The 24,103-nt window shown below is 38.6% G+C and overlaps 1 protein-coding gene across 1 annotated transcript in view; it reads left to right on the top strand.

The window, feature by feature from the left end:
* The window catches only part of CHIC1 (cysteine rich hydrophobic domain 1), a 32,155-nt gene that overhangs the window by 2,865 nt on the left and 5,187 nt on the right, over positions 1-24,103 (top strand). The window contains exons 2-4 of the mRNA XM_026652989.2: positions 6,697-6,751; positions 20,715-20,870; positions 23,925-23,981. Of these exons, the coding sequence (XP_026508774.1) occupies positions 6,697-6,751; positions 20,715-20,870; positions 23,925-23,981 (268 nt within the window). The remainder of the gene's footprint in view (positions 1-6,696; positions 6,752-20,714; positions 20,871-23,924; positions 23,982-24,103) is intronic.

Raw genomic sequence — 24,103 nt, 5'->3', positions numbered from 1 at the left:
GCGAGAAGCGGTGCGGGCGAGCGATGTGCTGGCCGCGGCTTCTCGCCACCCCCATTGGCCCGGGACAGCGAACCGCGGCCAGTGGGGGCTGCGATCGACCGAACCTGCCGCATCAGCAGGTAAATAAAACTGGCCCGGCCCGCCAGGGTGCTTACCCTGGCGAGCCGTGTGCCGAACGTTGCCGACCTCTGTAATAGAGGCTCTCACCTAGTCAGTGAAAAACATATGGAGACACAGAGACCCATTGTACTCCTTGGGTTTTATTTAGATATCTTCTGTTCTTCCTTTAGAACTGACCCTCATGGATGGTTATGATGTATGATCCTGGTACAAATGGTATAACATATCTTGGCAGGTTGCCTGCCATTTTGGAATCTTGGCATTATCTACCACTTGCAATGGGGCAGAAGATAATTGTTCTTATTCCCATCTAACCTTCTGGTCCAGATTCCTTGAATGTAATTAATTCAGGGTTAATAGGCTCAAGAAACTTGTTAGATATTGGTGCGAAGGTTTTATGCTCATGGTGATCCTAGTAAAGCACTTTAAGGTGGCATGCAATATGCTACACTACTAAATATGGATCCCCGGATTCCACCAAGGCCTTTTTTTAATCAAGTTTTTTGCTATTTGTGCTGATTCTTCTGCTAACCTTTTGCCTGTTCATTTTAAGGGCTAGACATCATGTTCTTCAGCTGATATTCTAGTGGAAATGCTATTCCTTCATGGCCTTTACTGGAGCACTCATCGCTATAGAATCTGAGTGCATCACAAATATTCATGAATGTATCTCCACATCTGTCAGCAAGATTAATAGAATTCTCCCCATTTTACAGATGGAGAAACTGAGGTGGAAACTTATCTGAGGTCGCACATTGAATCCGTGGCAGGATTTGATTTAAGGATATTTACTTATATTTTGATGTGATAACTTTGTACAACTGTGAAGATTTAAATCGATAAAAATTGAAAAAATGCTTACAAATAAACACTATTATCTGTAAAATTATTTAAAAAATAATCAAATTCTGCCAAGCCTATCTATGCTACAGTTTCACTTTTTGAATCCCCATGTAAGGCTTTTGATGTAGTCCCACACAACATTCTCATAAGCAAATTAGGGAAATGTGGTCTAGATGCAGTTACTATAAGGTGAGTACACACTTAGTTGAAAGACCATACTCAGAAAGCAGTTATAAAATATCAGTGGCTTGCTGTCAAACTGGGAGGGTGTATCTATTGGGGCCTGTAGGGTTCAGTCTGGGGTAATATTTTCATTGATGACTTGGATAATGGAGTGGTGAGTCTGCCTGTAAAATTTGTGAATGGCACCAAGCTGGGAGGGGTTGCAGGCACTTTGGAGGATAGGATTAGAATTCAAAATGACCTTGACAAATTAGAGAGTTTGTCTGAAATCAAGAAGAAATTCAATAAAGACAAATGCCAAGTACTTCACTTAGGAAGGATAAATCAAATGCACAACTATAAAATGGGGAATAACTGGCTAGGTGGTGGTACTGTTGAAAAGCATTTGGGGTTATAGTATTTCACAAATTGAATATGAGTCAATGAGATGCAGTTGCACAGAAGACTAATATTATTCTGGGGTGTATTAACAGGAGTTTCATATTTAAGACACAGGAGGTAATTGTCCCATCTTCTTGTCACTGGTGAGGCCTCAGCTGAAGTACTGTGTCAAGTTCTGGGTGCCACACATTAAGGAAGATGTGGACAAATTGGAGAGAGTCCAGAGCACCGCAACAAACTGGATAAAAGATTTAGAAAACCTGACCTATTGAGGAAAGATTTAAAAAACTGTGCTTGATTAGTCTTGAAAAAAGAAGACTAAGGGGAGACCTGATAACAGTATTCAAATATGTTAAGGACTGTTATGAAGAGACAGTGATCAGTTGTTCTCCACCTCCACTGAAGGTAGGACAAGAAGTAATGTGCTTAATCTGCAGCAAGGGAGATTTAGGGTAGATATGAGGAAGAACTTTCTAACTATAAGTGTATTTAAGCTCTGGAATAGGCTGCCAAGGGACATTATGAATCCCTGTCATTGGAAGTTTTTAAGAACAGGTTGGACAAACATGTGAGGGATGGTCTAGGTTTACTTGGCCCTGCTTAGGGCAAGGGGCTGGGCTGGATGACTTTTTGAGGTCCCTTCCAGCCTGACATTTCTGTGATTCTATGTTATAACTCAGACATATGTCATAGAAAGCTTGCCTTCTAGTGGTGGACTCAGAGAGTGCAAACTACTTAACAGAGATAATATTAGGGGGTGAATAGATTACAGTTTGTAAGTATCTAAACAGGAAACAAATTATTAATAATAGACTTCAAACTATCAGAGAAAGGTACATAATCCAATGACTGGAAGTTGAAGCTAGTCAAATTCAGACTTGAAATAAGGCATACATTTTTGACACTTAGAGTAATTAACCATTGGAACAATTTGCCAAGGGTCATGGTGGATTCTCCATCACTGACAATTTTTAAATCAAGATTGGATGTTTTTCTAAAAGATCTGCTCTAGGAATTTCATTTGGGGAAGTTCTATGGCCTGTATTATAGAGGAGGTCAGACTAGATGAACACAATGGTCCCTTCTGGCCTTGGAATCTATGGATCTGAATTCAGGGCTCAGAAATTATTGTTGCTACTAGGCTTGTTGAATGGCTTTCCTGGCTGCTGTGAGTAGGGATTTTGATTATCTGAGAATTGCATTGTAGAACATGAAGCATGGTTCTTAGAGGGAACCTCTAGGCACACAGTAGTAAAAGTATGCTAGAACCCTGCAAGCAACTGCTGACTAAACATACTTGTAATTTAGCATAGTTTTATTCCCAACGTAGATAAGGTCTGACATCTCATCTGTAAAAATGATTAAGAGAATCTGGTTGTAAACAAGATACAGTTTCTCAGTTGAGCTTTCTTGGATGTGTTATACATTACAATTTTTATTTGAAATTGGAGGGAATGTTTTTGGGACTGATACAGTAATGGTGATTGAAGGTATGCTACAATTATGCCTTCAAAGTCCACTCAGTAAAATATACGGTGCTCTTTTAGAAAAGCACTTATCATTCTTACCAAATGTAATTGAAAAGTACTAATCTATTTTTCCCCATTGGTGGGGTTGTTTGTGCTGAAGGAATTTTAAAGGGGCATAAATCAGTGAGTACCTCAGAATTTTATCAAGTGTCTCAATTTTCAAAATGGGGTATCTAAATACAATTATATTGTCTTATTTTATTGCTCAGATTTTGTAAACTGATTTAGATCCCATCATTGCTAATAGTTGGGAAATCCCATAGTAGATGCTCAAGAACAGACTTTTTTAGTTGCTAGTTGTTATATATTTGAATACCTAATTTTTTTCCCTTAAGGTTAAATAAAGACTAGCGTATTACTCTTGTAGTTTGTTATGTAGTATTAAATAAGAAGACAAACTGAAAATGAATTCTGGCGTGTCAAAATACATTGGGAGAAAGTGGAAACAAGATAAAGTTTAGTAACCTTTGTGTTTGCCTAAATGCTTAAAGGTAATCCAAAACAAACACGAGTTTAATTTAAGAATTAGTGTTTACAGTGAAGATTAATAGAAATTAACTCTTTATAAATATTAATGAGAAATTTCTGCTTTGACTTTTAGTACTTCTGCTTTCCGCTACTAGATTTATATTATTTCTTTAGCACCATGATTCTGAAATTTGTCTCTTACAAACTGTAGTCTTGGGTTGCTATTGCTGTATGTAAGAACTATTAATACACTTAATGAGAAGTGATACGCTAATGTTTATACTACATAAGAAATAAGAGTGCAAATACTTGAGGAAGAAAGTCGAAAAGGACAAAAGCACTTCTGTAAAAATTGGACCATTGAGCAGATTTATGGAGTAACAACACAACACTTCAGCTGCCTAGCCAGCTGACTTCTAGAATTTAAGTGTGCATTTGAGTGTCTTAATTGACAAACCTTAAATGAAACTAAATGACCACCTAGTTTTATTTAAGCATAGCATCAGGTGTGCATTTGAGGTGCCACCTCAGGTATACATTTATGTATATCTGATTTTTTTTTTTTATTGCACATTTTATGCAGGTACTGCTTTTAATAGACTACTAGCATCATGGCTCTGACTATTAAATTAGCTATTGGAATGCTTTATAAGAATTCACTAGTACTGTTGACAAATGTAATGGGCTTAGTTATATAGTTTTTCTATGACTGCACCAGTTTTCTTTATGCTTCACTTTTGTTTAGAGTTAATTATGCACTAATCTACACTGCTGATTTCATGTGCTGAATCAGTGATACTAAGACCTGAGTGGTTCAGGAGCCAAATTAGTGATCAGCATTACCCAAGAGTCACAGTAATGTGAATTGATTATATAAATAATTCTCACAGCCTAACTTAATTGGTTAATAACATAGTAAAAACATCCTGACTGGTTGTTAACTTAGATTGGTTAATAATTAAATCACACAGTGTTTTAATAACATGTACTGCAAAGAGCCACAAGAGACACATTAAAGAGCCACTTGCAGCTCGCAGGCTGCACTCTGAGTATCACTGTGTTAAATTGTCAAGTTTGAGTGTCTGTGGTGTTATGGTATGCAGAATGGTAGTGGACATGTGTGGTGGTCAGCAATATTGGCATTTGCATAGATGACTGATGTAACTTTGAGGGGAGAGAACTTGTGATTTATCTTAATCTTTGTTTTTGGAGGCTTGTTATGCATATTCTCCCCCTCCCCCCAAAAAAATTAACAAAGATTGCTACAAGAAATATAACTGTACAAAATACATCAAAGGAATATTATGATTAAAAGGAAAGGTTGGAAGTAACCAGGTAAGATAATTTAGCAGGGTTTGTAGTGAAGCACTAAACTCAGTGCACAGCAAACAGCTTTGTTTCTTCAAGTATAAAAGTTTGTAGCTCAGTGAGGCCATGTATATCGCAGTACCCTGTAGAACAGTGGTTCCCAAACTTTAACAACCTGTGAACCCCTTTCACTAAAATGTCAAGTCTCGTGAACCCCCTCCTAAAAATGAATATTTCCAGGGATTTTCTCCTTTACCTGAGTATAAATTATAAAAGCAGTGATCTTGGAAATATAAAATTTGTTTTTATGACATGCTTATTACACACTATTTATTATTTATCATTACAGTATTTTTATTACATTATGAAAACAGCAACATTCTTCCAAGATCTCATTTTCATAGCTTGTATCACTTTGAATAAGCCTGTTATAAGACAAGGCTCCTATGTTTCATCAAGGAGTATCAGATGTGAAACAGCATGAAGGTATTTAAGAAGCCAATTCAAAGAGTTCCTCCTACACAAGCATTCAGGTCTTGAGCAGTCCAGGCAAACAATTTGTTCTTCATAATAATTTTAAAAACAATACTAGCTGCCTATTTAATTTTAAAAACAGCAAAAAATATCCACCTCCCTTTCTATTTCTTATAAGGAGTCTTGAAGTTTAAATCTCCTCAGTGTAATAGATATGCTTGCTTTGATCTGCTTAGCTCTTGGAAGTCCAAGGGCTCTGGGCTTCTGGCCCTGGGCTGTCCGCCATTAAGGAATTTTTTCCCAAGAACCCCCTGTAACATTTTGTGAACCCCCAGGGGTTCACAAACCCCAGTTTGGGAACCACTGCTGTAGAACTGTGAAGGATAGAGCTTCATAGGAGAGGGAAGTGAAGTATCTCAGGGACCCAGCAATCATAACAAAGCCACAGGGTGCTTGCTGAGTGGCAGGATTAGCCTCTGAACCTATTTAACTTCTTAACTTTATACTTGTAAAAAGAAAGCAGCTTACACCTCACCAAGTGACATGTTTAAGCATGAACCTGGCAATCTACAAACTAGTTTACTTACTAAACTGATTAAAATTTTCAGTTTGTGTAGGATCAGGAGCTACTCCTATCTCCAGTTCCTTGCAGAGCTACAAAGTTCTGCAAGATACCTGGCTCCCTTTAGGTTTCACTGCCTATTGCTGAGCAATGTGTAAACTTTACATCACTACTTTGCTAATAGAAATCCAGCCACTATTGTTGATGAATGTAAAATTTATTTTGCTTAAAATTCATCTTTCTTAAAATCTATGGTATGCATGAATTTTCATAGGTATTGCATGTGTGAATTTGCTTCAACTTACTATAACTGTTCTTAATATTAGGCTACAGGTTTTGTTTAGGGAAGACAAACTAGTTTATTATTTATTGCTAGATATATCTGCTGTATGTGAATTTGTGACATGAACAAGCACAAACTAATAACTTGTATAAAACGATTAATTGGACCTCTTCAAATTGGAATTGGAGTCTAATATTAATAGTATTTTTTGAAGAATCTCAGATTTAAATTTGGGTTACTGCTATTTTCTGAGAATTCTTTGCCTGGCCATCTGTTTAAAAATTACTTGCTTCAAGAAGGCAACAAGCTACACTTCTAGTCACAATTTTTTTTCTGTAAAAGCATTTTAGTTGTAAAAACACTTTAAATTTATGAAAACTTGCATAATATGTTAATAGTACAAACAAAAATATGGGAAAACATTCTACTTTCATTCTTTTTTTTTCTTAAACACCAAATCAAGTGTTGTATAACTTATATTTTAAAAGGGGAAACATAAAATAAGTTGGATGGAATATATTTTGTTTGTCTCTTTTGTCTTCAAGGTTTGGCTTGAGCAACAAATTTGACACAGAATTTCCCTCTGTCCTGACAGGAAAGGTAAGTCTGAGTTTGTATTGAAATTTTAAATTCAAAAGACATTTCATCCAATAGTTTGTGCATTACAAATGTCTAGAAGCATTATTCTTGAATTCAGGTAGAATAAGTCTAAGTCAAATCCCTTCCAGGTCAGTAGTGACAGGACGTTGTTACTGTCTGCCACTCTGTCCTACATGAACCAATTTGGCAGTCGCTGCCCAGTTCCTAGTGCATATGTCCACGTCATAAAAACTACTCACCACAGTTGCAGTCATTGTCAGTCTGAGCAAAGAAGGACCAAGGGGGTCTGACCTCACCTACAGTAGCTTCACTCCTCTCTATAGGCAGTCTCTTCAAAACATGACAGTGGCACACCCTGGGTTTATGGATCCAGAAGCCTGTGCTACCAGTTGTATGGATTAAATAAAGGACTTCAGTGCCTTTCAATCTGGTTTCTCTCTCAATCACTGAATTCACTTTAACACTTTTTGGGGGTGGGGGGGTGGAATTCCATTTCTCCATAGACTGGCCTCCAGTGTAAGCCTGTAAATGAAAAAATGTTTGATCGCTTTGCTAAGCACATCTATAGTTATTTGGTCATTTGTAAAAATGATATTTTGCAGAAGAAAAAGTATAGTCGGCTCACCACGTTTTTGGAGGAAATCCTCCCACTTTTCATAGTATTCTGTATCTTGACTGACAGAGGTTAGCAGAAATCCCCTTTTAAAATTGATAGTCATCTATTAATGAAATGTTGTGACCAGATCTTGGTTCTTGCTTTAAAACCTTTCCTTGTTCATACATTACCTCTATTTCAGATTTGTGCTGCTTGTTCTGACTTTTCACTTTTCTCATGTCTTTAAATTAAGTTACATTACTCTAACTTTTCCCTTTGTTTCACCCCATACTGTACTATTCCCTTTCAGAATCGGGGGGCGGAAGGTTCAGCTCTTGTTACTCTCCCTAATGACAAAGTGTGTAGCTAAGGTCTCCTACTGCCTTTGCACTCACTATTGAGTCATATTAACATTGTACATACATGCATTTGGATGGCATCCTCTGTCTGGTTCTGACAAATCCACCTGTTTCGCCTCCTGGAACATGATGATTATGAAAATACTGCATCTCTGTCCTACAAATTATTTGACAGCAGTTGAATTAAATGGTGAAAAGGCAGGTTGCCATTTGGATTTTCAAGGTGTCAGAAGGCAACCTGGTAAATCTGGGCCTAATCCCAGAATAGGGAAAGGATCTCATTGACTTCATTGGGTTTTGAATCAGACCCAGTATCACTAAATGGGTTTTTGCCATGTTACATGTTGGTGTATTCTCCTGGGCCTTAAGTTAAACGTTCAGAAATAATTCCTTGATGTAAAGCAACAAACTAAACTCGATTTGAAAAAAATGTGAAAATTCAACAGATGTTTCAAATAAGCATATTTTTCTATAAATGAAGCTACCAGTACGGAAAATTTCATGAATAATTGTTAAAGCATAATTCAATATTGAAATTAACAAATGCTAGCTTAAATAAAACTTTAATGGAAACGTCAGTGTCTCTCTCATTTTCCTCTTAATGGTGTTTTCAGCGTTAACTGGTTTATGAGCATTCTCCAGGTTCGATAGCAAAAATTTTCATTACAGGTCAACTGACTTTTCTCTTTAGGTTCAGAGGGAAAAAATAGAAGTTGACTGGCTTCTTATATCCCCCTTTCATTCTTACTTGTTGAGGGCTTTCATATAATGGTGTAAATAAAAAATCATATCTGATATAACTGGGTGCAGGATACAGTAGAACCTCAAAATTACGAACACCCCGGGAATGGAGATTGTTCGTAACTCTGAAATGTTTGTATCTCTGAAAAAAACATGGTTGTTCTTTCAAAAGTTTACAACTGAACATTGACTTTGAAATTTTACTATGCAGGAAAAAAATGCTGCTTTTTAACCATCTTAATTTAAATGAAACAAGCACAGAAAGTTTCCTTACCTTATCAAAACAAAATTAAACTTTCCCTTTATTTTTTTAATAGTATTTAGGTTTTTTTACATTTAACACAGTACTGTATTTGCCTTTTTTGGGGGGTGGGGTGGGGTCTCTGCTGCTGCCTGATTGCGTACTTCCGGTTTAGGTGTGTGGTTGACTGGTCAGTTCATAACTGGTGTTTGTAACTCTGAGGTTCTACTGTATATTTTTTGTTTTCAGAAATCAGAATCTGTGTTTTTTACCTTTTTCCCATACCAATTTGAGGAGCTGTTCTCAATTATAGAAATCTTGAAATAAACAAATAGTCTCCTGTGTGAGAAAAAGTAGGGCTGTCAAGTGATTAAAAAAATTAATCGCAATTAATCATGCGATTAATCGCACTGTTAAACAATAATAGAATACCATTTATTTAAATATTTTGGATGTTTTCTACATTTTCAAATATATTGATTTCAATTACAACACAGAATACAAAGTGTACAGTGCTCACTTTATATTTATTTTTGATTACAAATATTTGCATTGTAAAAAACAAAAGAAATAGTATTTTTTCATTCACGTAATACAAGTACTGTAGTGCAATCTCTTTACATGAAAGTTTAACTTACAAATGTAGAATTATGTACAAAAAAAAGCTGCATTCAAAAATAAAACAATGTAAAACTTCAGAGCCTAGAAAGTCCATTCAGTCCTACTTTGTGTTCAGCAAATTGCTCAGACAAACAAGTTTGTTTACATTTTCAGAAGATAATGCTGCCCACTTCTTGTTTACAACGTCATCTGAAAGTGAGAACGGGCATTCATATGGCACTGTTATAGCCAGTGTCACAAGATATTTACGTGCCAGATATGCTAAAGATTCATATGTCCTTTCATGCTTCAACTACTATTCCAGAGGACATGCATCCATGCTGATGACGGATTCTGCTAGATAATGATCCAAAGCAGTGTGGACCAACGCATGTTCATTTTCATCATCTGAGTCAGATGCCCCCAGCAGAAGGTTGATTTTCCTTTTTGGTTGTTCGGGTTCTGTAGTTTCCGCATCAGAATGTTGCGCTTTTAAGACTTCTGAAAGCATGCTCCATACTCTCTCAGATTTTGAAAGGCACTTCAGGTTCTTAAACTTGGGTCGAGTGCTGTAGCTATCTTTAGAAATTTCACATTGGTATTTTGTCAAATCTGCAGTGAAAGTGTTCTTAAAATGAACAACATGTGCTAGGTCATCATTTGAGACTGCTATAACGTGAAATATATGGCAGAATGCAGGTAAAACAGAACAGGAGACATACCATTCTTCCCAAAGGAGTTTAGACATAAATTTATTTAATGCATTATTTTTTTAACGAGTGTCATCAGCATGGAAGCATGGCCTCTGGAATGGTAGCGGGAGCGTGAAGAAGCATATGAATGTTTAGCATATCTGGCATGTAAATAGCCTGCAATGCCAGCTACAAAAGTGCCATGCGAATGCCTGTTCTCACTTTCAGGTAACATTGTAAATAAGAAGCGGACAGCATTATCTCCCATAAATGTAAACAAACTTATTTCTCTTAGTGATTGTCTGAACAAGAAGTAGGACAGAGTGGACTTGTAAGCGCTAAAGTTTTACATTGTTTTGTTTTTTAATGCAATTATGTAACAAAAAAAATCTATATTTGTAAGTTGCACTTTCACGATAAACAGATTGCACTACAGTACTTCTATGAGGTGAATTGAAAAATATGATTTCTTTTGTTTATCATTTTTACAGTGCAAATATTTGTAATAAAAAATAATATAAAGTGAGAACTATACACTTTATCCTGTGTTGTAATTGAAATCAATATATTCGAAAATGTAGAAAAACATCCAAAAATATTTAATAAATTTCAATTGGTATTCTATTGTTTAACAGTGCGATTAATCACGATTAATTTTTTTGAGTTAATCACGTGAGTTTACTGCAATTAATCGACAGCCCTAATAAAAAGCAAATAATTTCTCTTGCTAACTGCCAGTTACTATCATCTTTGGTTTTGAGGAAGAAGAATCTTGTGCTCAGGTGAATGCAAGAAGCAAACATGCTGGTCCTGGCCATTTGTTGATCTATTTTAAAAAAAACCAAAACATGTCTGTTTAATTTCAGTATAAATGTATTTTCAGTGGCACCCAAAGTTCACAAGGGTGAATTTTGCAATCAGTTGTTACATTTATTTTTTTAAAATAAATGTAACGTAAAAAGCATTGGAATGATTGCGCTCTGAAAGTCCATGTTATACATAGCATAGTCCCTTCTTTAGTCAACCATTCTATTGTTAAGATGTATAAGATTCTTTGTTAAGAATAATGCACAATGCAATAAAACAAAGTAATATTTTATTCAGAACACAGGCATAACAATTTAATAGATCTGTGAGTTCATATTATCCAGTCCAGCAGCTTGGATGCATTAGTTAAGCCATTAGATGTGGGCTGTGTTTTCTTTTATAATAAATATTACTGGAGGAAAACCCAAAGGTAAATCCTTAAAATAACACTAAAAGTCTAATTTTTAAAAAGATGCTGTCTAGGTAACTGTCTCCCAAAAAATATTAACATTTTGGAATTATGATACTGGCTCACGTTGTGACTCTGGGAAATTTGCTTAACCTGTGTAAGTCTCAGTTTCCCCCTCTGTAACATGAGGATAGTAATACTTAAACTTTGAAGTGCTTTTGAGATCGATAGACAAATACTACTGAAGTGCTAGGTATTCTTGTTATTACAACGCTAATCTGTTTCTTAACTGAAATATTCCCCCATTGTTTACAGGTACTGGTTATTCATTATAGAATTCTTGAGTGCTAAGATGCAGAGAAAATAAGCAAACATAAAATGGTAACTGAAAAGCACACTGAAACATTGCTCTCTTTTTTGGGGGAATGGGCACATGTGTAGTGGAGGTTATATGGGCTCTGAAAACAGATATATAGGGGGAAAGTTTCAGGTGGGTCAAAAATTGGGCCTACTAATCTAGTCAGCTTCTCAACTTTCAAGATAAATTGATACTAACCTTAACACATCTACCTAGGTAGAACTGGGTCTTCAAACTGCTGATGTTGCATGTTTTTGATTCTTTACAGTTTTTAAGAGATGAACAAGAGGTAGGGTCTAATATCTAAAATACAGATTGTATAACTTCATTATTTTAAATCTAGCTTGATGGGTTTTGGTGGCCAAATTCTATATGTATATTTTATAGGTATGTTGGATCCATTTTAAATAGTTTGTTTAAAATGCTATTTAAACTAAGACTTGTCTGTAATCTTGTATGCAAAATAACTTATAGTCCTCTAGGTTTAGGAAAGAGGAGATTCCTTCATTATCACAAAGGCTAAACCAAACTGGAAAAGTACTATTCATGATATATGGCACAACAGCACACTGCTCCAGGTGACAAGAAAATGACAGAGCCAGTGAACCTTAAAGAAGAAAGTGGAGCTTCCTGCCCTGATCTTAAAACAATAAGGGGTCTTATACAGAGATTAGTGTGCAATGCAGGGAAGTGTAAGCCATAAAATGTACCCTTAGTATTGTGATCCAACACGACATGTGATGGATAGCGTTTGTGATCATGATGATTGAAGGAGGCAGATCAGGCCTGCTGGGCTTTGCTTGCTCTCTTCCTCTGTTTGCAGATTCTCTTGCATCCTGTTGTAAAATATTACGATCCCCCCTCTTTTATGTTTTTTTTAAAGGCCTAAAAGGAACTAATCTCTCTTTACAATGTGGACTGCACAGCCAGAAGCAGCGTACTTATCTTTCTTTTCAAGATCCAGACAGAAACCCTCCAAGCAATTTTTCCAAAATTATTCAAATACAGAGTTTAAGCATGCTGTGAATTATGTATTGACAATTAACTAAAATCTTTCCAATACAACACTTTTAAATTAATCTCTCAAAGCTTCAGAATCAAATGAAGGAAAGCTACAGATTCAATGTGGCAACAAAATGGATATGGTCCACTAGAATTTGTGTTCTGGAAGGCACTGTATTGGTAAATTGGCACAATATTATGTATTTCATAAAAAAATACAGTACATTATTAATTTCTTGATGTGAAAAATGCTACATCTTTATCGGATTACAAAAGAATTTGATACCAAATGTGCAGTAACTTTTTAAATAAACACCTACAGTGCCTATATGTACAAATGAATATGGTATGAATGCTTATAAAATAGATGGATTTAAAACTCAGTTTTTATCTGTTGAAAAGCATTTGTTCTTTAATTTGAGACAAAGGTTGCTGAGCTGTAAATTAATTGTAAACTGACATGAACAGAATTATATTATTTCTGTCTACCCCAAGGTGAATCACCTTGGTATCAAATACCAAAACTTAAGTTTCTAATGGAGAAAAGTATCTCTGATTCACAGACCTATTTATCATTGCTTGATTTCTAAAACTGTGGTAAAAAGACTTGCATACTAGAGACATCTATGTAACTCCATTGCCTTCAGTAAGTTTGTGCCAGATGATGTAACTTGTTGAAACTTGGTGCGCAAAGCTGTGAATGATGTAAAAGAGAGACTAGAATCCAGTTCCAACTCCTTTAGCAAAGTTGGCAACGCAGTGCTAGCAGGAGCAAAAAGTAGTCATTTATTTTTGTCACTTAAAGTAAACATATATGACTCTGAAAACACAAATGCTTAACTTCTCTTGAATGAAAAGGTGCCATTTGTGTAGAGTCACACTTCAGAACAGAACCATAATTTAAGAGATAACTTTTAAGGAAATTAACTGAAATTAAACACCACAGACTCATTAATGCACTCAACCCCAACATGGCTGGAGAATAAGCATCCACCATCTGTAATTGCAAAAATTGTATGTTAGTGGGCTATGCAGCAGTCTACCAAGGTTTGTTTGTTTTAATATAAAATTTGCATTAAGAGTATAGATGAAGTGTTATGGAATTATATCCATTTTTCACAAAAGTTAAAGATGGGGAGAAAACCTATTAAATCTTCTACTCCACCCTCCTACTACTGTAGGATTTTTTTCTTACACTATATATTACTCTTTTTCCATTTTTCTTTTTAAAAAATCCCAGGGGGGGGGAGATTCCTGGGCTTTCCCCATTTCCCTTGGTTGATTATTTTGTGTGCCATGTTCCTTAATTTTAAAGTTAACATAAACCCATCCACAAATAGCTGTGATGATAAACAAATTTCCTTTATTCCAGTGAAAGATCTGGTGCAAAAAAAGTATTTTAAATTTTGATATTTCAGTCACTATCAATTGGAATTGTTCCATTTGTGCTCATGAAAAGAATTGAATAATTTGTTTTTTAAAAAATTATAAAGTATACACTGTATTTTAACTTGCCCATTTGTCAGAGAATGCAAGCTTGTTTCCTTAGCCCCAAAAAGTAAATACTCTTCTAAAATATTCACTGCATAGTTATTCATTCATGCTACCAAAAAGTACCACCCTGATTAATGTTCTTTTGTTAACTGGCAGCAAGCCTGGCTTATGTGCAAACCCAAATGACCACTGATTTTAATGATCAGTGATCCAAATGGTCAGGAAACAGCTGTTGTGGTTTTTTTGGCACCCACTCCTGCAGTCTTTTCTATGCTCTTAGCTCTTAGGAGGTAGCGGGATCCTATCTTCAATATTTCCTGCCCCCTCCTCTGCAGATGTGGAAGAACAAAGGTGGCAGTGAAACTGATGCATTTCTGATGTACAGAAATTGCGGGATGGAATATAGCAAGATTTGGTTGAGGTTGGGTAGGGATTGCTCATGCTCTGTGTAAAGCAGGGGCGGGCAAACTTTTTGGCCTGAGGGCCACATCGGGTTTCTGAAATTGTATGGAGGGCTGGTTAGGGGAGGCTGTGCCTCCCCAAACAGCCAGGCATGGCCCTGCCTCCACCCCCCCTCCCACACTCCCCCCCCCCCCCACCCCGCTTCTCGCCCCCTGACTGCCCCCGGAACCCCTGACCCGCCACCCAATCCAACCCCTCCTCTCATTCCTGACTGCCCCCCTGGACCCCCTGCCCCATCCAAGCACCCCTTCTCCCTGTCCCGACTGCCCCCAGAACCCATGACTGCCCCCCGCCCCCCATCCAACCCCTCCTCTCCTTCCTGACTGCCCCCCCCCGGACCTCTGCCCCCATTCAATCCCCCTGTTCCCCGCCCTCTGACCGCCCCGCCCCTATCCACACCCCCGCCCCCTGACCACCACCCCAAACTCCCCTGCCCTCTATCCAACCCCCCCTGCTCCCTTACCGCGCTGCCTGGAGCATCGGTGGCTGGCAGCGCTACAGCTGTGCCTCCCAGAGCACCAGGACAGGCCGTGGCTCTGCAAGAGCCCCGCCGCCGAGAGCATTGCACTGGCGGCGCAGCGAGCTGAGGCTGCGGGGGAGGGGGAACAGCAAGGGAGGGGCTGGGAGCCAGCCTCCTGGGCCAGGAGCTCAGGGGCCGGGCAGGAGGGTCCCGCCGGCCGGATGTGGCCTGCGGGCCATAGTTTGCCCACCTCTGGTGTAAAGCCTAATTCTTGAGGGTTTCTCTGAGAGTTGCTAGTGGCCAGGAAATAAACCCAGTAATCCTTTCTCGCCAATCAGGATGGATGGTATTGCTGCAGGAGATGGGATTTTTGCCTTAATGCGAAACAAAGATTTGTAACCTCATATAACAATCCATTTACTGTACACTTCTGAAAAGTTCTTGCTATGGTAGCAATGATTTCTGTTAAAGTAAATTGACAATAATATCAGTTGTCTTTGATTGTAATTATTCTAGAATTTACTCAGCTGTTCCAGTGGTTGCCATTAAAAGAATATCTATAGAATTAAATCTCATCATATTAAAACTACTAATAGGAAAATGTTTTGATAGTCAATACTCTGGAAAAAATAAAAGCTTCCTTTTTAAATATCAAAACAGATTAATCAATTACTATGACCAGTGTTGCAAATTGTTATCCTTTTTTGGAGTTTCATATATAAAATGTAAAAATTCTAATCTCTAAGTCATAACCAGATATATTTCAAAAGACTTTTTACCTTATTCAGTATCAGATTTAAGAGCACATGTGGAGTACGTGTGTGTTCAGCAAAGTTCCTGTTAAAATAATATGTTCATGTTATATTCTCCATGACTTTGCCCCCACAGATCCCATTATGAGATCACAGGTCCTGCCATTCAGCAGTCGGACTCATTTCAAAGCAGCTTTTGTGGGAGTATTTGTATGCCTCTGTCACAGCATTCTAAAATCAAGGGTGTAATCTCCTCCACACCCGCAATTATACATCATTACCTCTTTCCATTGGCCTAAGTGGACAGAACCCTATCCTCTGCTTGCATTGGGACTGGACTTCATTGAGTATTTTAGTTCATAAAGTATTTATCTAGTACTAAGTTCATAGATTTTGTGTGGATTCTGTTTAGATTTCCTTTGCAGGTCAAAAAAGAGATTGTAGTTCAGGACTCCATACCCTGACAAGGAGGAAGCCATGGGGACTCAGGCACTTAAGAGCACTCCTGCAAGAGATCTCTCAGAATTGTTGCATGATGCTAGAAGTTTCTTCTGGGTCTTTGCCCATGAAGTCCTCGTATCTGTTGGAGAAGGATCTAGTCATTGGATTTTGGAAGGCTCTTCAGGGTCTGAACCTGGATGCAAAAAGATGATTTGCCTATGAGTAGAACATCCAGGTAGTTTAAGAGTTTGAGGCATTCCCCAAATCCACGTTTCAGCTTCTAAAAATAGCAGAAAGCATAGGGGAAAACAGATATCCAGTAATGTGCATTGGTCTTCTTGGTCTGGGAGAGACTTTGCTGAAGATTGGGTCTAGTTATGAAAGATCTCCTTCACTGGAGTAGTTCAGAAATTTGCAAAATTTACTCGTTGATGGTCTACAACAGGGGTGGCCAACCTGTGGCTCCGGAGCCACATGCGGCTCTTCAGGAGTTAATATGCGGCTCCTTGTATAGGCATCGACTCCGGGGCTGGAGCTACAGGTGCCAACTTTCCAATGTGCTGGGGGTGCTCACTGCTCTGCCACAGGCCCTGCCCCCACTCCACCTCTTCCCGCCCCCTCCCGAACCTGCCGTGCCCTCGCTCCTCCCCCCTTCCCCCCAGAGCCTCCTGCATGCCACGAAACAGCTGATCGGGAGGTGCGGGGAGGGAGGGGGAAGCACTGATCGGCGGGGCTGACAGTGGGTGGGAGGCCCTGGGAGCGGGGGGGGGGGAGGGAGCTGATGAGGGGGGTGCTGACGCATTACTGTGGCTTTTTGGCAAAAAAATTCTGGCTCCTTCTCAGGCTCAGGTTGGCCACCCCCGGTCTACAATGACATGTCAGACCCTGCAACTACGTCCCTGGTTATGACCACTGTAGTCCACATCATGGCTGGCTTTATAATTCTGCAATCAGATTAATAGTTAGAACACTGAGGCTGGGAAGCAACAGAAGCTGCTTTTTTATTTTTTAAAGAGGTTTCTGGGTCCAGCATAGTTCTTCATCACATCACCGAAGGGTTCAGGAGATGTTTTTAGTCACTGCAGAAACAGTCATCCATCTTGGTCCATCAGCTTCTTCTGCACTTCTGGCAAAACTGCTGTTTCACTGGAAGGTCTAGAACCCATTTTAATTTTTAAGATGTTCACAGGCATTGCAGAATATCAGGTATCTTTCTAGGTTGCTGGGTCCTGGAGTTCTTGAATGGATATATGCTTTTCAGTTTGAGTTCAGGCCAAATCCTGATCCCCAGTCCTTCTCATAGTAAACCACTACAGGATATATTAATATCTCATGTGAAAATTGAGACTTAACAAAATTGGTGCTAGTGGCAAGTCTCAATACATCTGTGAGCCGTATAAGTCCTACTTTAAATTGAAAAGATTGCCAGGACTCATGCTCCCATAAAACAAGCATAGGAAGCACCTCAGATTCAATGGGGGAGATTATCTGAGTCAGTGAAATTGCAAGCTACAAAGTGGCTTGTGTCCAGCAATTGTGGTCGCCAACCTTTGTCAGCAGAGCCTGAAGTTGTTTCCATATTAGACATTTGGCTTCTAAGAGTCATCTTATTAGGGCATGATTAATTTTCTAAAGATCACTTGTTCTCTGCCCAATGCTGAAGTTGAGTGAAAATGGGGAAATTTGGTCTTAGTGCCACTCAGGTTCTGACACTTAAGAACTTTTCTGAGTTCTTGGAAGGTACTAGTTTGCCTCCTGTAAGAAGAGTTGTGGACTTCTAACAGGTGTTGTCAATGATAAGAACTCAGGAACTTACATTAAACAGTAACTGGTTAGGGCTGAGGGCTTCATGCTTTTATTCCTCTGATCAGAGCGAAGACGATGGATATTCACATAGATAACACCTGTCAATACACAGTTTATTTGAACAGGCAGAGTAATCAGTCTTCTGTGTTGTATCAACAAGCAGTGCATTTGTGATGCTAGTGCATCCATACGCGTACTGACTTCAACTTGCATTTTGGCAGTAATGAAGAACATCCTAGCAGTTAAGTAGCATATGGTCAAATCAATGCATGGAGTTTTCAGAGAGTTTAGCAAATTCCTTCTCTGCCAAATGTCACCTGGAAGTAATTGCTTTACCTGGAATCAGAGTACAGTGTAGCCAACATATTATTCCAGGATATTCATGATCACAGCTTGGTTTCAAATGTTGTGTCACATTGGAGAAGAGAATGCACATATGTATCTTTTTACTAAAAGTTATCAGGAATATTTAGCTAAAAGGGCCAGGTGATTCTGGTTGGGCTCACCAGATATTCTCAGTTCCATTAGCTCTGCTCCTGCTTGTGGTCTTTTAATAAAGGTTCCTTCCTGAAGGCTATGCCATTTGCCAAGAGATCTTAAGAAAGGCAGCCTTTAATGGCATAACTTCCTTGTACTAATTTTCACACAGCTGATTAATAATCTTAATATTATATACCAAATTGTTGACTTTTTACGATCACTTTTGTTGATATCATATTTTTGTCAGTGTATTTTGAAGTCATGAGATCTTCTGTGTTGATCTTTGCTGTACACCTTGGTTGTTGAGAGGGCTGTTGATTATTTCTTGGACAGGACAAAACCTCTTAAGAAATCCTCAGAACTGGCTAGGTTTGCTTTTGAAGTTTCAGCTGTAGTTAAAAAAGGAACTGAGAAACAGTTGGATGCGTGTGGGCCTTTGTACCCTTGGGTTTAAAATGCTGGAATAGGGGCATGCAGCCATTGGGGAAGCTCATGCATACAGTCTTGCAACGTGAATCTACAGAGGCAGTACATAAGTTACTTTGGTAAACATCCTCTTGTTCACTCCTCTCCCCCCAAACAATAGTCCTTTAAAAATAAGTTTGTTGTTTTGAGAAAAGAAAGTAAAACGTACTAAAATTTATCAGGTGGAATATCAAAATCATTATAATTTGTCTTGCTGCTTTAAATTGTTTTCTCTTGAAAAAGATACTTTGCAGTCTCAGATAATGTCCCACCAAACCGTAGGGTTACAGAATCTAGGGTTGTCTGTCCTTACAAATTTGCTTTATTCAAATCTTGTTTTGGCTATTAATTGAGACTTTAAAAGGTGGAGACACTCTTGTGCTTCCACTGCTTTGTAACTAAAATAATCATGAGTCTTGCTTTGTGACACTTGCAGTGGATATTTTATAAATTGGGGTGGGGGTTTCTGTAAGTGAAAGGGGGTAAATTTACTTCACTGTATATCACTGTCTTAGTAAACTTTCAGTCATGAAGACCTTGGCCAAGGCTTTCCAGAATGATTAGTGATTTTGGGGTGCCTTGGTTAGTGAGTGTGTCGCTTAGACTTTAAAGAGCCCTAACTTTCAGAAAACACTGAGCGTCCACTCTCTGAAAATCAGGCCCCTTTAAAGTCTTTCAAGTTAAGCACCCACTGATTGAGGCATCCAGAACCACCAGTCACTCTGGAAAATCTTGGCCAATGTTTGTAACTTTTACTTATCTCAGAATCAGCCACTCTTCAAGAACCAGCCACTCTTCATTGTATGACTTATACACCATAGCAAGCAACAAAATTAGTTGAAATAGGAAGGAATACATGTAATGCTTCAAACCTTCACATCACTGTTCCGCACGCTGCTGATCCTTGGCATGTTTTATACTCCTATATAAAGCATAGTTGTTATAACCCACCTGTTCCCTTCTTGGTTACGCCTCCTCAGCAGGATACCATAATTAGAGATGTGGGATGGTACCAATCAGTAATTTGTTCCTGGAAGAAATATTTTCATTTCTATTGGCAAGCACAGCTTTTCGCTCCAAAGAGAGGGCAACTTCACATGCAGGTTACAAGCTTGTGATAGGGAGAAATTAGACACAGTGATGAACACTTGTTTTGTGTGTGAAATGTCACCTTTTTACATACAAAGTTACCTTTTTGTTTCCATGAAAACCAAAATGTCTTTTTCATCCAATTTTTTTGTCAACATCACCAATTTGTGTGTTGCTTGGCTCTGTTCCTAATATAGTTTTACAGGGGATGGTTGTGTTATCAACACAATTGATTTATTAACAGTTGCAAGAGAACGTGGGAAGAAACTCTTCTAACTTACTGCAATTATCATTTTTACATTTAAAAAAAAAATTCAAGCAAACAGGATAAATGGACTTGATTTAGGAAGGTGAACTTTCACACTAGCTGTACTAGCAATGTTTTTGGAGGGTTTATATACACCTCTACCCCGATATAAAGCTGTCCTCGGGAGCCAAAAAATCTTACCGCGTTATAGGTGAAACCGCGTTATATTGAACTTGCTTTGATCCGATGGAGCATGCAGCCCCGCCCCACTCCCGGAGCGCTGCTTTACCACGTTATATCCGAATTTGTGTTATAGCGGGTCGCGTTATATCGGGGTAGAGGTGTAGCTTTGTTTCACACCTAATAACTGTACCTCTGTCACTTATGTTGTAATCCATGGAACCAGTGAACAAGAAAGCACATCTGCAAGGCTTCCAGTTAAAGTTTGCCATTTCTGTTGTAGGTTGCTCCAGAAGAATTTAAGACTAGTATCAGCCGTGTGAATGCGTGTTTAAAGAAGAATCTCCCTGTCAATGTAAAATGGCTGCTTTGTGGTTGTCTTTGCTGCTGCTGCACCCTGGGTTGCAGCCTGTGGCCTGTTATCTGTCTTAATAAAAGAGTAAGTGCACATTTCAAAGTTGCATTGTGACCAAAAATTGACAACTGCTGCTAATGTTTAATAGCCTTTAAGTAATGATGCCTTTCTTTATTCTGAAACTTCTTTCTGTATCCCCAGTTGCCATCATAAGTCTCCCTTTAACTGGTGAGATATGTCTGCTAGCTGTTAATCTTTAATAGTAACAGAAAATTATATTTATCTATATAAAGTAAACAATGTTGAATTATGTTAATAACAATGAGTTGTGCCGGAGTAGCAGTTATTGAGCCAAAGAACATCCTAAATAGACTGAAATCTCTTTTTAAACCTGTGTACGTTGTACAGTTTATTAAAGGAAGAAACAGTATACTCCTTCTTCATCCATTTGTTACTTTTCTAGTTTCATATCAGGATTTATCATTGTGAATTGAAGCTAATGTTCTAGACGGTCGAAAGCTTGGGCCATTTCTCCCATTGTCTAGTTTTGTTTCTATCTCTAGTGAGCTAACTGTGAAAAGGAAAGTGCACTAAACTCCACCCAAAAAAGGTCTACAGGTTGCACCACATGCAGAGAGAAGTGGTCTGGCAGCTCCTTCAATTTGCTTATGAAAGTAACAATAATAGAACTGCTTGGAGTGAAGCAGAATGCAGGCAGGCATTTTCCTTTGCCCCTCTTCCAGATCACACTAGTTCTGCCCTGCAGCATCCCTTATATTATGATTTTGGGGCTTTTCTTAAATAGAGAGAACCAAAATATGTGGTTTTTGTAATAGAGGACAAACCTTTGCTGGGGTGTACAAGGAGACATTGCATTTAATGTTTGACCTCATAGGGGTTGATCTCAAGGTTGAAAAGCATAGTGCTTTAACCCACTGGGCTGCTGTCATACAGTTGGCTCCTCCTTAAGTGCCCTTCCATGGCAGGACACAGCACGACAGCTGCACCTGCCTCAGTTTCCCTCCTTCACTGGTCCCCAGAAAGGATCTCCAAGCACTCTAACCTAGGCTTGGTCTACACTGAAAACATATACTGTCATAGCTATGTCAGTCAGGGGCATCAAAAAAACTACACACCCTTGCAACATAGCTATGCTAACAAAAAAAACCTAGTGTAGGCCCAGCTATGCTTACATAAGAGTGTTTCTGTCAGCATAGCTAACGTGGCATTCCTACACCAGCAGAATAGCTCCTTCTGTTACCATACATAGTATGCTGGGGGGCTATGCCAGCTAGGATGACCAGATATCAAGTGTGAAAAATCGGGATGTGGGGTGGGGGTAATAGGAGCCTATATAAGAAAAAGCCCCAAATAACGGGACTGTCCCTATAGAATCAGGACATCTGGTCACCCTAATGCCAGCATATGCTCTGTAGTGTAGACATAGCCCTTGTCTAATCCTATACAGTGTTCATCAATGTTTCTGAATGCTTCCCAAGCATTTAAAATAGAAATAACACTTGTATCACTTTTACAGAGTGATCTGGATGAGGTGCGAGGGGTGAAGGCTTCCTCCTGGAAAGCAGTAACTCTGAAAAGGATTTAGGACAAACATCCAAATGAACACTAGCTCCCAGTCCAATGCTGGAGCCAAAAGGGTTAATGTAATCCTCAAAGGTATAAACAGGTGTATATAGAATAGGAGTAGGGAGATAATATTGCACTGATCAGACCATAACTGGAATATTGTTTCCATTCAGGTGTAAACACTTAAAAAAATGTTGAAAAAGTGGAGAGAATTCAGATAAGAGCTATAAAAATTATTTGAGGACAGGAAAACACGCTTTACAGTGAAGGATTATAGATTAATCTATTTAGTTTATTGAAGACAGGGTTAAGTGACCTGATCACTGTCTACAAATACCCACATAAGATGTCTGATAGTGAAAGGTTCTCTAATCTGATAAAGGCATAACAAGATCCAGTGGCTGGAGTTTGAAGCTAGACCAACTCAAATTGGAAATAAATGCAAATTTTAAAAATGAGAGTAGTTAAACAATTAGAAAAACTTATCAAGGGAAATGGTGGGTTCTCTCCTTCTTAAAATCAAGATTGGATGTCTTTCTAAAAGAAATGCTCTAGCCCAACCACAGTTATTGGGTTTGACACAGGAATTACTGGGGGAAATTCTATGGTTTGTGTTATGCAGGGGTCAGACTAGATCACAACCTTTGTGGCCTTGAAATCTATGGATCTCTGTCTCTTTTTCCTTTTCACCTTATTGGTGAAATAGTTTGATTAGTTTAAGAAATGAATTTTCCATTTAGCCCTCCAAGTGGCTGTTTTGAAGGTCACTTATTTTTTTTAGTTCCATATTGTAGATCCAGCTCCTATGTATGTTCTGTTTCCTGTACTTGTGATTCTCACAATGTGTTAAGAGTTCCCTTGCCCTGGTGGAACATAACCATCATGGCATGTCTGAACTGGTTGCAAGACCGGTGATCTGTTAGGTACATGTGGCCAGTCCCTTAGAGGATTTTGAATATCATGCCATAGACCTTGAATTGGACTCGGTGTACTCGGAAGCCAGAGCAGAGCACCAGGATGATACCTTCAGAGTCCTATGTCACTAAGCAGCTGGAGATTTTTTCAGCATATGTAGTTTCATTCCTAGATATGAGTTGCAATACTGGAGCCCAGAGGTCACAGTTATGTGGATCACTGTGACCAGGTCAGATGGTTGTAATCTTTTGACCAGTAACAGATGGAAGATGGAGTTTTGCTGACTTAGCTACTTGAGCACCCAAAAATGCTGAGTCCAAGATGACTCCAAAATTGTACAGCTGAGAAAGGTAGTGGGAATGATGGAGCTTCTGAGTCTAGAGAGAAATCATAATCTATAATTCTGATAAGACGCCCCTACTCTCCCACCCCTATAATCTATGCTTGAGACAAGTGGATTTGGGAAGGCAAGACTTCTCCAAGGTGAAATTCTTCCTTTGCTTAGTTATCCTTTCCTAAAACATACATTACCACTTTACATGTGATGCTTGAGAGCTGCAAATATAACTTTAAGACCTTTGGGAATGAGGTTGATAGCTGAGCCATTTCTAATATAATGTTGATTTTCTTTCCTAGACTAGAAGATCAATTCAGAAGTTGCTAGAATGGGAAAATAACAGACTATATCATAAGGTAAGAAATATTAAGAACTATCTATAAATTTCTTTTCCCACTTTTATTTAGAATTAATAAAATACTGCACAGTTGGAATACAGCAGGGGTCGGCAACGTTTGGCACGCGGCTCGCCAGGGTA

The sequence above is a fragment of the Terrapene carolina genome, unplaced genomic scaffold (assembly GCF_002925995.2).
Source record: "Terrapene carolina triunguis isolate 2854851 unplaced genomic scaffold, T_m_triunguis-2.0 Scaffold131, whole genome shotgun sequence".
NCBI lineage: Eukaryota > Metazoa > Chordata > Testudines > Emydidae > Terrapene > Terrapene triunguis.
This window is presented reverse-complemented; position numbering and strand designations above follow the sequence as displayed.